The sequence below is a fragment of the Biomphalaria glabrata genome, chromosome 8 (assembly GCF_947242115.1).
Source record: "Biomphalaria glabrata chromosome 8, xgBioGlab47.1, whole genome shotgun sequence".
Lineage (NCBI taxonomy): Eukaryota > Metazoa > Mollusca > Gastropoda > Planorbidae > Biomphalaria > Biomphalaria glabrata.
Genome location: NC_074718.1, coordinates 41,327,238 through 41,342,869, shown reverse-complemented (window position 1 = coordinate 41,342,869; position 15,632 = coordinate 41,327,238). Strand labels below are relative to the sequence as shown.

Genomic DNA, 15,632 nt, shown 5'->3' with positions numbered 1-15,632 from the left:
CGGCAATAAGATTCTGTACTTATAGACTGGACTAAATTCTATTACTAGATCTAGTATAATCTAGCATCTCTGTCATCTGTATAGATCTAGATCTAGTGACAATCTAGTCTAATAAAATCTAATTATTGATTGTTCATGATAACTTCACATCTGAAGTCAGTCATCGTTTTATCCCAAGCATAGATCTAGATCGGCTTGTCGCTATGGCTAAAACTAAAAGTAAAGGGGTGGTAGAAGAAATATTTTTAAATATTCCTATGTGGCCATTTGCAGTCGTTACGGTTTCTTTGCCTGGAGTTGCATTATTTGTGTGTTTTGTCACCGCTGTAATATTCCAGTTTGATGATGTTAACGAAACAATGTGCAATGTAAGTAGATCTAGTATATTATAATCTAGTCTGATTTTGCATGAGTAAAGAAAGTCAGGGTTTAGTGTCAACACAACACTCAACTCAACAGTAACAGTTAATCTATCTAATTATCTAGATTTCTATTCAAATCAAGATCAAATACTACTGAAGTGAAAAAGCCAGATCATAAATTCATATAAATGATATATATATCTAGAAATTAGAAATATCTTTACTTAGAAGTAAATCTCTGAGAATAATCTAGTTATAGATTCTACTAGATTATAATAAAATTTAGAATCTAGATCTTTAATAAAGGAAGTTTGTCGGCCACCCAGGTTTCATCTTGCTTATCGGATACCTCACTGTAATATAAAAATTGTCTTTATTTGAATGTTTACTACCCAACTTATTCATAAATATTGTGCATGCACCATTTTGCTACACTTCCGACACATAGACCTACAGTTCCCTTTTTCTTTGAGAGAAAAAATCTGTGGTCAAAGTAGACTACTGTAAAACTGACCTTTTTTTTCCCCAAACCAGACTCTCCTTTCCCACCTATATAAACAATTTTGTTGTTTGTCAAAATAATATCTATAGTACAAAATGTATATTATATATATATATATATATAAAGTTATATGTATGTATTCTTGTGTGGGTTTGTTACATGATTCACTAAAAAAAAATTCATAACATTTAAAAGAAAGCTAATATGATGTATGCAAAAAATACTACCATTTTTTTAAACCATTTAATAGGCAACAAATATATACACAGGTTATGACTCTTGAGTGCAGAATGCTATTCAATGATAAATTGTCATCAATAGGCGGCTGAAAAAAAAGTCACAGTATTTTTTTATTATCATTATTATAGCTTTTATATAGCACTACTTTCATGCTTATAACATGCTCAGAGCGCTTTTGGTCCAATCTCATTTGTGGACCCGTGGGGGGAGGGGTATCTAGGAGTTGGTTTTCCGTGCTGCCTTTAGGCACTCAGTAAACACAACTCTGCCCGAGTCGGGTGTCGAACCTCGAGCCCCCTTCTAGGTAGCCAAGCCAAGTTCAAGCGCTCTTGGCCTCTTGACCATGCTTCCCACAGTAGCAATATCAATGTAGACCCCGAACCTGCAATTATTGATCAACCAGGTGTGCTAAAGGCATATATAAAAACCCAATATTACATTTGACATAATAGTCGACCTCGCAAGTGTTACACATTCTGGTGCTAAAATACACATTTTGACCATCAGTGCTACACATTTTGACTTTTTTAGGTAGGCAAGTTTTTTTTTTAAATATAATTTTAGACTACAGCCCAATGATAGTTGAATGAAGATTATTTACACTGTCGCCAGTTTAGTCAACAAAGTTAATTTAATCTAGAAAACAGATGACCCCACACACGGACACCTCAACCATAAAAATGCAAGAACATATATTTAAATAGCTTTATGCTCCTGCTGCTAAAATTGTCTTTCTCCCAGTCACTAGATTTTCCTTAAACTGAGTTGTAAACAACTTCTTTCATCTTTCATGTTAATAGCATACTCAGTGTGCTGTGGTCCCATCTCTCTTGTGGACCAGTAGTTAATCACTTAGTCAAGAATGAAGTGCTAATGCCTAAAATAATAGGTAACAATAGACATACAAAAGATTAAATGACCTCCTGAGACTCAAAGATATCAGGTGGACAAATTAAGCCTGTAGAATTGTGCAATCTTATCAAGGCCCATTTATGTTTCTGCAGCAGTGAAATAGGACCTCTAGAGGCAAACTGGTTTTATAATTCATTTAAAATTACACTTCATTATCAAAAACTGAATTGCATGATGTCATACAATCAGAGTATCAGTCAAGGTGGTAAGAAATAGTCAGTGCCCAGAGAAAGGTCAAATATTAATACTTTAAACTTGTAAACAAATTCAGCTCGGATCATATGCAAGCATGAAATATTTTTGATATCAATGATTACAAAATTTAAAATTTGGAGGAAAAAAATTTTTTTTTTAAGCTTAGGATAACTTCTCTAGCCAAAAAAAAAGATTATCTAATAATGTATATGTATTCTCTTCCCCCAACACAACATATTTGTCATAAATATTTCTCTAGACAAGCTGTGTTATTAAGTTCTGGAAGTTACTAGCCTTCTGAAGTTTTACTTCATCTGGGGTGACCTATCTACTTTAAGAAAGATGCTTTGTTCAAGTAGAAAAAATTGAAAAAAAGGCAGAAAGAGTTTCTAAAAAGTATATTAAGTATATTAAAATAAAACACCTAACCTAAAAAGTAAGCAGACAGCTGCAGAGTGAATACATAAACAATATGTAATATCTAAAGATAACAACAAAAACCTATGTTCATACATTAAGTCTAAGAAAATGGAAACAACAGGCATAGCGCCATTAAAAGGAGAAGACAACCTAACACATAATGATAATGATTCATAACAAACGAACATTCACATTTGACTAGAGTAACACCTTTAGTAAAATCACTAAATTTAGAAAGCCTTAAGGACAGAAGACTCAAAAGTAAAGTAGCAATTATACATAAAACACTGAACCATAATCTTCAATTACAAAAATAAAATTTAATAAAATACTCAGAAAGACATAAAGCTAAAGGCACATTCCTCATCCCATATGCTAGGACAAATTTGTACAAATACTCCTTTTTCCCTAGTGCTATTAGAGCATGGAATGGGTTGCTTGAGCTAACCAGGAAAACCAGTGACTTGGCAGAATTTAAGTCATTGGTTAATATGCATGGCTGAATGCATGACGCATAGGACGTTATCATCTTCTTTTTTAAAGTAACGTCTGTATTATATAAGATAAGAAGATTATACAATTCACACTGACTTAATCAGATGACAAATTAAATTAGCACATAAATGATCTTTTATTATTTTTCAGAAGATTTGCATGACATATATATGTGCTTTAAAAACGTAAAACAATTTTATTTAGTTTTAATTTCGTCAACTTGAATTGTGTTAATTACTTTTATGTTGGGTTTTTATTTTTGTTAAAGATGTTATTTATCAATATATTAAAACTTTTATTATTTTTTGTTACATTTTTAATAGTATAACAAGATTTAGTAAAACATGAGTTGCAATAAAATATAATTAATAACTCTTTTGTACATCTGCATACCATGAAAATAGGTGTGTCAGTTATAACTTTGAGATAGTTATTCCAATCTGCACAGACTTCTCCCATCCTTTGGAGCAAATTAGAATCACCTAATTAATGTTTGTTTAAAAACCATTGAGAAGTAATAAGTAGTATAGGACCCTCACCGTATCTGTATATATATATTCCTATCCATATTTCTATGTATATGCAAAGTATGTATTTAGTTCATTGCTATTCCTTTTAGCTGTCAACACTTGTTATAAATATATACGAGCCAACCTGCGGTGTAGCATACGCCGCTATTTAGTGACAGGTAAATACTTCCTGAAAGACACAGTTCTCCAAATGGGGTGGGTGGTTGGGCGACGTAGAGAAATAATATACAGAGAAGATTAGTTGTTCTCCCCACCCCCTCTTTTTTTTTCTAAGCCGCGCAATCTGTCGCCATGAAAGTTACATGGGGTAACTCTAGTCCGACTTGCAAAAATAAAGAGTTATCTTTCAATGGCTTTTTTATTGAGGATTAAAGAATCGGCGTTCGTTCATCTTGTCAAGCATGGCTGGGTGACGTAGAGAATAATATAAACACATGTCCTATTACACGAGTACACAAAAATACCCAGAAATTTTTTATTCTTAGATAAAATATCAAAGGACTAGCAGAAGAAGAGTCAAGACACCTTAAAAAACACATATTGTATAGAAATTCCAAAGTTACTTTTAAAAAAAAAACAACATTGAAATTTTTTTAATGCACTAAGTGCTACAGTTCAAATGATTCGGTCTTCTAAAATTTTCATTTCATGCCAGAAATCATATTGAATCATTTAAAATTGTTTCCTCCTATCAAATGTTATATGAAAATCATGTCTGGTGGATTGTTTAAAAGTGTTTCCTGTATCTCATGTCACAGGTTAAAAATTTCATCCCTTCCATCAGTGCAGTGACCGGAGTGACTCCACAGACCTACTTGTGGCGCACATGTATAGCCCTTCACTCCACACCCAGGTTTGCAGTCTGTCTGTTCACTTACAATCACTACGTCAGCCGGGCCCACAGTGTGCACCCACAGAGGTTGGCCAAATATATGTTTCTTATCAAGGTCAACTTCTGGCTGAACTTTGTTGAGAACTCCTGTCTCACTCTGGTGGCGTATATAACCAATCGAGAGAACTACCGTAGGTGGATTTAAGTTTTTATGTTGTTGTACTATATTTCATTTTTTATTATTACTTTCCCATTTCTTTGTAAAATGTCTTTAGATTTCAGTTCTTAACACATTTATATGAAAATGACTATTTGGCATATTATATTCAACAAAGGTTACTTTAAAAAAAAATTTTCATTTAATGTTTGCCATTAGCAGACCTGCCTACCGTTACGCAAAATGCGTATTCGTTACGCAAAATCTCCCAAAAATGACCGTCAGTACGCAAATACGCATTGAACTCGTCACGTTACGCATTTCGTATCCTTTTTTTTTCCCCTCTCTTGACTAGCTTACGAGCGGTCACGGAGGTCACGCTAAGCCGTCCTGTTGGGGGGGGGGGGGGAACAGAAAAAGGTGGGGGAACACATTGTGTCCAGATCTATACGTTGATTGGTTCTTAAAAGCAATTAGGTTTAGTCTAGAAATGAAGAACGCGAGATTGAGGGAGTGGCGGGTTGGTACCGTCAGTTAGCTGATACACCAACGTGTCTTTTTTTTTTTTGTAAGTTCATTAGTAGAAATTAATTATGTTTAATCCCTGATTCCCGTATTTATTTCTATAGAAAACAAATATCGAAGTGCTATCAATTCAAAACACATTGAGTGACATTGTAGATATCTAGTCTAGATCTAGAATGTAGATAACATTATTAACATATTATACAGGAATAGATCTAGCTAGAGTCTAGCTAGTCATGTGCTTACGTTATGTCATGATTCTCTACATTACTCTACTCTACAATCTAGATCCAATTTAGTTGTAGTATGATTTAGATTGACTAGATCTAGATCGATAACTATACTACCATCTAGTCTAGATCTAGACTAGATTCTTAGTCTTAGTATAGGATAATAGATCAAGAATGAAGGTAGGCCTACGAAAGTTTGGAGTAGACCTACGTTTGTAGCGGATCAACGGCATCGGTAACACTCTTGAGCCCAGATCTAGAGTAGATTATATTCATTATATAGACATAGATCCAGATCTAGTCTAGATATCATCTCTATTGTCGTATTGATTTAGATTATAGATCTAATCATGACATCTAGATCTAATATATATATATATATATATATGACAAAATAGTGGATCGCGTAAGTGTTACGCATTCTGGTGCCAAAATACGCATTTTGACCATCAGCGTTACGCATTTGGACTTTTTTTGGTAGGCAGGTCTGCATTAGCAAACATAATTGTGTTAAGCAATGCCATTTAATTGATTATTCAAATTATTAGATGTGTTTGTACTGTAGTACAGCAGCATTTATAGTAGCCTATTACGGCATTACTAATTTCTACTTCACATTCTTCTAGTCTTTTGAACCAATGGGGCACCACAAATGTCCAGTCATTGATATTCTATTCCCATCATTTCTTTATTGAGTCAAATTAACTGTAAAAAAAATTATATGTATTGAACTAAAACATAACTTGAAAAAAATCAATACTGAAGATATGGGGGGTATTTTAATTATGATTATAAATGTTACCAAAATTATCTTTTGATAAGATCAAGTTTGACATTTATTTTTCAAAATATTTTCATTCTCCTCAGCCATTCATGAGAAAATCTTTGTAGTCTTCATGGTAACATCATTAGCTTACATGCTTCTGAATACTATTCTTTTCAACTGGAGCAGAGCAGGATCGTTTAGTGAAACAGTAAGAATTACTTTTTTTGGGGACTAATTTAGCATTTGTTAGCCACATTCACATGTAGTTCAGCACATTCACATGTAGTTCAGCACATTCACATGTAGTTCAGTTCAACATAGCAATTCACTTCTCATTATATTAGCATCATCCACTGTGAAGTACTGTGGATAGTATCCACTGTAAAGTACTGTGGAAGGTATTCACTGTAAATTACTGTGGAAAGTAACTTGGAAGGCATCCACTGTGAAGTACTGTAGAAAGTATCCACCGAAATGTACTGTGAAAGGAGTTCACTGTAAAGTACTTTGGAAGGTGTTCACTATAAAGTACTGTGGAGGAGGAGATATTAGGTTTCACTGTGCCAGTAAATAGATGGACTTTTGTCAGTGGTCAAATATGTGTGAGAGTACAGTGTGGTTAGCACACCAAATAACTGCTTTAAACCTTTTTCCTTTCTTAATCCACAAAATTTCATCTTGCACTGTAGGCCTTTAACTATTGACTTCTACCGTGGGGTTGTTGTTTCTCTCGTTTTCTTTCTCCCCACCTTATCCAAGATGTCTTAAACATGGTAGTGGTTGCACCACTAAACCCCAAGTTTTCCCAAGTGCAGCAGAAGATGATATTGTTAGGGTTTGTACCCCTTAGCAGGAACTACACAACTAGCCAGTCGACTCTTTTAAGTTAGTGTTAGGAGGAATGTCCTTAATTCCTAAATGTTAATTTTGACAGGCACAGCCTTTTATATATATATATCACCATACAAATTTTTAATTAGTGGTTCTCAAAATTTGTATACACTAGTTTTCATACAGTTTCTGGATAATTGTTAAGGTTATTGATTAGAAATAGAATAAATGGCAAATGATTAAAATAGTTTCTGAAAGAGTGATCTTAAATTAGAATCCTAATATAGATTAAAAGAAAAAGAAGTCCCTGCTGAGAACATTCATCTCAAATGAGTACTTGACATTTGTTCAGGAAACAAGAGCCATTGATTCCTGCAATAGTGACACAATATTGTCATTTATTAATGTCCATAGAACCAGGTGAACTTAACCTCAAATACACTTTTGACCTTTGAGTCTTAGAGTATAATGTTCTTACTTTAATGTTAGACAATGCTATGATCATGAGGATCAGAGTTTTTCATGCTTGGAAGATTTTTTTTGCCTGGTACATTTTCAAAGTGAGGTGTCAATCTTATTGATTTGAGCTGTACCTTGCTATTTGCTCAGGTGCATGATAATTGATTGTCCTATCAATTTTCTTCTCCCAACAGGACAGAGTATCTTATTATTGGAAAAAAGTGATGTTTGCCTCTATAGCAACGGCTACAGCCGGCCTATTAGCTAGTTTTATTCTTCATCGAGTTTACTGTGTAGTTGGTGGTAAGTTTCATTTCCATGTCAAATCTATAATAGAATCCAGTTCTGCTACTTAGATTGAAAAGAACATGTTACATTTAACTGACTCTCAGCTATATTTATTTTTTTATGTAGAATAGAGTTAATTTTAAAAAATCTTAGATTAGAGCAGTAGAGAATTTTTATTTTGGGAATTTAAAGTGGTTCCTTAAATGAAACATTTGACCTGGATGTAGCTGAATTAATGGATTTAGTATATATGTATATTAATAGAATTAGAAGGCAACAACAACAGATTGTATAGTTGCATTTGCACTTAATGCCATCAAATGTAATAAATACTGGAACATTTATGAGTGAAACAATACACAAGTTTTATTATACACCCTGATCAATTGTAGTTAGTGTTTTTTTTCTTCTATGACTGCTTGGAGTCGCAATAGCTTATCTGTTGTTTTTTATTTTGGCCTACTGTTAGAGAGGGTTTCATGTGATCGGCCCAGCGAGCAACCGCTTGTACTTCCCCATTGTATGTCAGGTACAGGTAGCATCCTAAAAATCTAGGAATTTAAAATCCCACTTTTCACCTAGATTTGAACTTGAGGCACCATGCATACCTCCCCCGCCCCCCCATTATTTCATCATTATTAATTTTTTAACTAGTTTTCTTAGTTGTTAGTATGATTGACAATGTACAATGATTTTTTTTTTTCAGCCTTTAGTGTGTTTTCAGCCTGCGAGTATGTCATAGCCTACACCAATATGGGCTACCATTTCACTGCCTATCTAGATTTCAAAGACAGGTCTTTCCTGTTTGGGAGGCTCTGTCCATACCCAAGAAACAACAACGAGTCCTCCTCTCTAGCAGTGACCAACAACAATGTTAAGCTCAAGAACAAAGCTCACTAGTGTATACCTGGATGTCATGTGCAGTACGGCCCGGCACACACGCAGGCAGTGTTGTTTGCTCCTGTGGCCCCTCTTGTTGTAGAGTGTTGACGAAACACCTCATTCCACTTGTGATGTCTGGCACCTCACATATTGTAAGGTCTCTCTCTAAATGACTTGCATTTTTGTATTATGTTTTAAGTCAATGGCTTGCCTTCCTTTTGTTTTACAGTCTAGATTGTCTATGTATTTACAGCTTGCTTGGGACGTGTGAATACTACAATGTATGGCACCACCTTTCCTTTTTTAAGGCCAAAAACACTAATTTAAAAAAAAAAAACATCAACAAAAAATAATACATTTCCAAATCATTATTAGTCGATTTTAGGCACCCTCTGAGGAAGCAGAATGAAATAACAAAATAAAAAATCTTAATTATACTTTTCTATCTTTTGTTGACTGAGTTGTATACCATCACTTCCTAGTCTACCCTTGGCATTTTTCACACTCTACAGATCCACCGAAAAACTGATATATCAATGAGCACAGTTTTAAATGTTTGTAGCTTTGTTTACAAAGAAACAGAGACAAAATGGCTTGTATTGAAAATTTGTTAGTTTTTTGTCAAGTCGCTAATGAATGGAAAGAATTCCAAGGTCTAGTTGTTGATTTAAACAATATCTTGCCTGGCTTCCATGTATCATTTGTTTCATTTAGCTCTCACATGTTTCAAATTTTTAAACCTTGAATTATTTTTAAAAAGATTTTTTTTTTATCAACAAAGTTGTTAGGGCCACTTCATCTTTCTCTTGACGTGAACAATTAAATGTAACTTGATCGGAATTCAAACCCCGGACCTTCAGCTAGCCCTTAAGCACACTCTGTTAACTTGACTTGAAATGTGCAAAGAGTTAAACAGCATGTTTGTTTGTTTTATTAAATTATTTAAATTTAATTAGAATACCAGTAGAGTACATATTTGTCCCATTCCTACATATTTTAGTTTTGGGTAGATTATTATTTAGTGCATTTTTTTCCCGCTGCTCTGCTCATTTAGAGTTTGGCCCCTAGAACAAATCTGAAGTCTTTTTAACTGTAACATCAAGCTAAACTTAAAAACTTAAGGAACCATTTTTCTTTACTATAAGTCACAAGTATATAATATATAACTGTATATAAATATGTGACTAGTTGATGTAAAAGTATATGTGTGATATAAATTGATGAAATGTTTTTAATTTGCATTTCTTTTAATGTTAATTTTATGTATGCATTTAAATGGTTAACAATTCTGTTCTTGTATGTGAGTAAGTCTTATTTTACTTATTGCGTTGGTTCTTATTCCAAAATCCTTGGTTGCTTCTAAAATTCATGCAGAAGTGTTAAATCCTCACTGTTGTTTTAGATAATACACGTGATGCTCTATAGTTGACTAGGGACAACATTTGGATGTGATTGCCCAGCTGATTGATATCAATGTTTGGTGTTGTTGTCTAGTTCCTTCTAGCTAAATGTCTATTTATTGGAGAACTATGTGTGTGAACACTGTTTGTGGTTTCTATTAAATTCTATTGTTTTAGTGTCATTCTTAGATATTAAAGGAGGGTGCAATATGTATTATCTTTTCATGTGCTCTGGATGTAATCAAAGATAAAAGTTTCTTGTCTTAGACAAAATGTCCTAAAATTATGTTGTAGACTCATATGTCAGAATGTACCTTGCTGGCGTTTACTGTATGCACCATTGGTTTGCTCCTTGTTGTTAAGACTACTGCATCATATACAATTATAATGTGGGTTAATGGAATCTAGAACATGAGCTTTCATACAAACATTAGGTAGGTCTGTAAGAGACTTACATTAGTTAATTCTATTTAAATTATTGGTCGGACAATAAGTGTACTAGAGCAGTGATACCCAAACTTTTTCTGTCTGAGGGCCAAATAAATTTCCGACAGGCCTGTCATGGGCCGCAATTGGAACCAAGTCACTGTGGCTTCTTTTGTGCTTCTATTGGCAGGAGCTTTGACAGCCCTTTAACACAGCGAGTCGTTGTTTGGGCGTCACTGTATTAAAGGGCTGGATAACTAGATCATGGACCCTGGGTTACATTTTTTTTCTGTCTTGTTTGTAGGTCTTAGTCGGCACTATTTGATCTCAGAGACCAACTCATTCTTCTGCTTTGGTTGAAAATCTCCCACCAACACAATGTTTACCATGACATTTTTTTTAAAACTTTAAATGGGGTTAAAACTTTTTTCTACTTTCAAGTCATTTGTGACAATAAACAATTTTAGTTTTTAGGAATTATGACAAAAATTTGAGTTTTTTACCATTTTATTATTTATTAATGAATGTCTCTCCTATACTTTAAAAAAAAATGTGTTACAAACACTTTATATGACTTGATACTTTCATGGTAATACTACTTACAAATTAGTAATAGCAATTAGTCAGTGTTGCATTTTTACTTTTAGCATTTTCTGAATGTGTGACATAACAAATAATTTGTTGACTATTCTAGTTTTGAATATCTCAGATTTATGGTATGAAGTCTCTTGGTAGTACTTTTGGGACTCAGGAGTTCTTACTATATTTGGATATAGCAAACATCTCAAAATGACAAAGACATAGGTCTGCATGTGTCAAATGAGGGAGGGAGGGGTGATTGATAGGAGAAAAAAAATACAGTTCAGCAACTTTGTATTAATTTAGATGCATTTGTTTTGTGTGTGTGTGTGTTCCATTTGTGTGAGTGTGTAGATAAAAATTACTCTTTAAGTTACTGATCAGAGGACTTGTTACTACAAATCTTTTGAAGCAATCAAATGTGGCGCCTTAACTCTTTTTTTGACCACTCTGTTTTGTATCTCATATATATATATATATATTGTGAGGGTAGTCTTACTATACACACAAGTATTTTTTTATACACTTGTTTTGTATTGATTATTATATACACATATTGGAGGCGGGTTTATACTAAAAGTTCTTTTGATAAGTACACCCCATACACCATATTATTATGGTAAGCAGATCGGTAGAGGTTACATAGCAGCAATTGGGTTTAAAGCCTATCAGTGAATTTTTAAAGTTTTTATCTCTCTTGGTTTTGTCAACAAATAATTAAGTTAATGTCATCAAGGCACAATTATACAATCATTTCTGTATCAATTGTATATTATTATTATCATCGATGACTAACAGTCGCTGGCCATTAAAGTTGACTGGATCAGACTCTGGGTTTTATATTTGTCATTCTACATTGATGCTCATCATTTCTACTTTGTGGCTCATTGAGAAACATTCTTGAGTATTGATGTCCTTGTAACTGATGTTGGGGAATCAAATGTTAAGACCATCTAGAACTGATTGTATACAATGTTATTATTTTTTAACTCAAAATGTTTTGTTTAATTAAAAGGCTTTTAGGAATAATGATATACTTGGAAATATTTAGATCTCAACTAGGTTTAGGAGGCGCGGTGGCCGAGCGGTAAAGCGCTTGGCTTCCGAACCGAGGTCCCTGGTTCGAATCCTGGGATTTTTAGCTTCGGGATATTTGGGCGCCTCTTAGTCCACCCACTTCTAATGGGTACCTGACAATAGTTGGGGAAAAGTAAATGCAGTTGGTCATTATGCTGGCCACATGACACCCTCGTTTAACCGTGGGCCACAGAAACAGATGACCTTTACATCATCTGCCACCATAGATCGCAAGATCTGAAAGAGGAGCTTTACTTTACTACTTTACAACTAAGTTTGATTGGGGTTCTAGCATCTCTTATGGCTGACCACTTGGTAAACATAAATCTTTTTGTTATTTATTGTGTAGAGGCTGTGAGTAGTGCTTTCAGTGATTGCTGTCTATAAGAATAATAGCTTATGAGCTTTGTAATGAATATATATATATATACTAATTATTTCTTTTGATTTCTTTGTACAATTACTTGGTACAATATGTTAGTAAACGTTGTTTGATAAATATTTATACATTATATGCAACTATCCATTGTATTACAGAGCATATCACAGTTTTGTGTTGTGGTGTAGGCTATTGATCATGTAGTCATGAACTGTCGCCCTAGCTAAAGTGACTGGCCTAGTAGATTTAACTGTTAACTGTTTATTGTTTTGATACAAACAGTATTCTTTAAGGAACATTTTACCTAGCTAGTTTCCGTCCTAAACAAACCCTTTAAAATAAATGTTCTGCTTTCTGTCAAATAATTTTTTTATTCTTTTTAAAAATCTTAATGACCATCCCACTGAGTTGGTTTGATGACATCAGATACACACTTTTGCTTGTATTTAGTTTTTTAAAAGCCCTATAATAAACAATTCAGATCAAATAAAAGCACTGATGTTTTATACAATATCCAAGTACACATCTCCCCTTTTATTTTGGTTTACTGTGCTTGTGCCAGTGGAATGTTAAGGCCCTAATTCTTACATATTATTGACTTGTTTCAAAAAAAAAAGAAGATAATTGCGTTCTAGGCATTTCAATCTAGCCATGCATGTTAATCAATGACTTAAACTCTGCTAAGTCATTCTGGAAGGCAATAGTTGATTACTTTATCTTAAGACTAAGATTGCTTAATTTATTCTAATAGGAAATTTATGATTACATGACATAGACTCACTGTCAATAACCTACATAACACAATAAGATATTAATTAAATGACTACACACATACCATTTAGGTCTTTTCCACATCCTTTAATCAATGAACAACTCTGATACAGTCTGACAGTCAATGATAAGCACTGATACAGTCTGACAGTCAATGATAAGCTCTGATACAGTCAATGATAAGGACTGATAGTCTACCAGAGTAAGAAGCAAATGAGTTTTTAAAAGCATTTTGTTCTTGCCTTAATGTCACCCACTTGGAGACATTGAATGTCATTGGGGTGGATCTAGTTCTGCCATTTTCCTTTTCTTCTGCTGAATACTTGTTCAATGATCCCTTAGAATCGCAATTGATCCTTTTGTTTTCTCAACAAAGAAAATGTGTGTCCTTGCATTGTGTTTCTGATTAAGAGGGTATCATCTGGCCAGCATAGTGACCAACCACCAATGTGTGTGGTACCCACCAGAGATAACAGGACAAAGGGGTGTCCTAAAAAAATCCCCCCAGACTCAAAATCTTAGTCATCACTGAGATACTAACTCATGACCACTCTGTTCGTAAGTCAAATTCTTTTAGCTTGTTTCAGTCAAATAAACAAATTGAGCTTTACATCATCATCACCCATAGATCACAAGGCCTGAAAGGGTTTACCTTTGTACCCTTTACTGGGCCTTTACCATATATATACACATCACTTAATCAGTGTTAACAAGCCATGTGCTCACAATTCCTGGCTACAAAATTTCTACGTTCGTATTAGGTTATAGTAATATTTCCCTGCTATTTTTCTCCAGTCTTCATTGGGTCTTAGGTAATGGCTATAATTCTATGCATGTACATGTCTTGTTGTGTGTTGTTTTTTTTAAAAAAGCGCCTTCTGCTTATAGTATGTTTATTATACATTGATAAATTATTATTAAACATAGAGCTTGTGTAATCTTTGTGTGCTGGTTCTGGAGAGACACTGGCTGGTTTTATGAAATTGTGTAACACTTTGAAATAATCATTTGAAAAGTTGTCTAACGATGTCACAGGGTTATAATTTATGTATTCACATCTACTATCATCCAGCGCATTTATATGTACTATTATTTGGTATATTTACATATAGTAGGCCTATCATTCAATGTACTCTGTATAGTATCATTCATTGTATTTAGATAGTTAATACTACTGTGATGTTTCATGTGGATACTTTGTAAAGGTGCCATGTCATTATATGCTGATCATGATTCATGCATGGCGACTGTATTGTTGTTCACTGTTATAGAATACATCTCACTCTGTTACCATAGTAACGTGTTGTTCCAAAAGTAAATGTTCATGTATCATGTGTATTCCTATGGAGATTTAAAATTTAACTATATCTTCTCATCTACCGTACCTTTGAAAACAAAATCATGTTTCAGTGGTGCAATGAGATTAAAATTTTATTCACCCCCTTCCCCGTCGATTGATTTTGTTTGATTCTTTCCTGTGAAGTTCTTAGTTTATCTATTTTAAATTTTCCATTTTTATTATGATTGAATGTTATAGTTGGTTCTGATTAATTTGTATTTTCACATCCATCTAAAATGCCCATCCTAAGACCTTATAAAAAGTAATGTTCCCCTAACAGACCTTGCGATCTATAGAGCAGAGGATCTGTTTCTTTGGCCAATGGCAGAGTGTCGTGTGGCCAGCACAACGACCAGCCGCCTTTACTTTCCCCAAACTAAGGTCATGTACTCATAAGAGTTGGTTGGACTAAAAATGTTGAAATTCAAAATCCTAGTCTTCACTGAGATACGAACCCCAGGACTCTAGGTTCGGAAGCCAAGTGCTCAACTACTCAGCCACCGCACCCCCCTAAAGACCTTAAAAAGATTGAATATTATTATTATGTTTGAATGTTATTGTTGGTTCTGATTAATATTTATTTTCACATCCATCTTAAAGACCCATCTGAAGATCTTAAAAGATGGAAGATACTATGACACCACTAGTATTAGACCATTCTGAAGCTGGTCGTGTAGTAGGCTCTTCTGACTATTGTCCTGGTGGTGGTAAGTTCAAAACCTGCCCTCTGCCATTCCCAGCCTTCACGCAGAAGGTTAGCGCTAGGACTATTCTGAAACATAGGAAGTTGATAAGTAGCATGTCTACAGCTTTGTGCATGCTGTTCTCAAGCAATGTGGGGAGAATGTATCTGAGGTAGTTTCAGGTGGAAATCTCCAATAAAACATTCCTAACTTTCTTCAGGACTTGACCATAAGAATCTTAGTTTGGCTCAGCAAGCGCAAAGAGGAGTGGCTCAACCAATGGGCATCAGCCCCAGGAAGCACGGGCAGAGCTATGTACAAAGAAATAACCACGCCAAACAAACTACAATCT

General features: G+C 34.2%; 1 protein-coding gene across 1 annotated transcript; it reads left to right on the top strand.

Annotated features, from left to right (window-relative positions):
* The first annotated feature begins 58 nt into the window (after window positions 1-58).
* On the top strand, window positions 59-14,704 carry LOC106061446 (post-GPI attachment to proteins factor 2-like). The gene is made up of 5 exons (XM_013219596.2): window positions 59-368; window positions 4,415-4,679; window positions 6,268-6,374; window positions 7,651-7,759; window positions 8,451-14,704. Exons 1-5 carry the CDS (start codon window positions 204-206, stop codon window positions 8,642-8,644), a joined length of 840 nt encoding a protein of 279 aa, XP_013075050.1. The 5' UTR covers window positions 59-203; the 3' UTR covers window positions 8,645-14,704.
* The last annotated feature ends 928 nt before the right edge of the window (window positions 14,705-15,632 follow it).

Bases quoted from the DNA above. Each gene is read 5' to 3' on its own strand.
- LOC106061446 (XM_013219596.2), top strand. From the start codon at position 204: ATGGCTAAAACTAAAAGTAAAGGGGTGGTAGAAGAAATATTTTTAAAT. The intron at 4,680-6,267 runs GTAGGTGGATTT...CATTCTCCTCAG, and splicing joins AACCAATCGAGAGAACTACC to CCATTCATGAGAAAATCTTT. The intron at 7,760-8,450 runs GTAAGTTTCATT...TTTTTTTTTCAG, and splicing joins AGTTTACTGTGTAGTTGGTG to CCTTTAGTGTGTTTTCAGCC.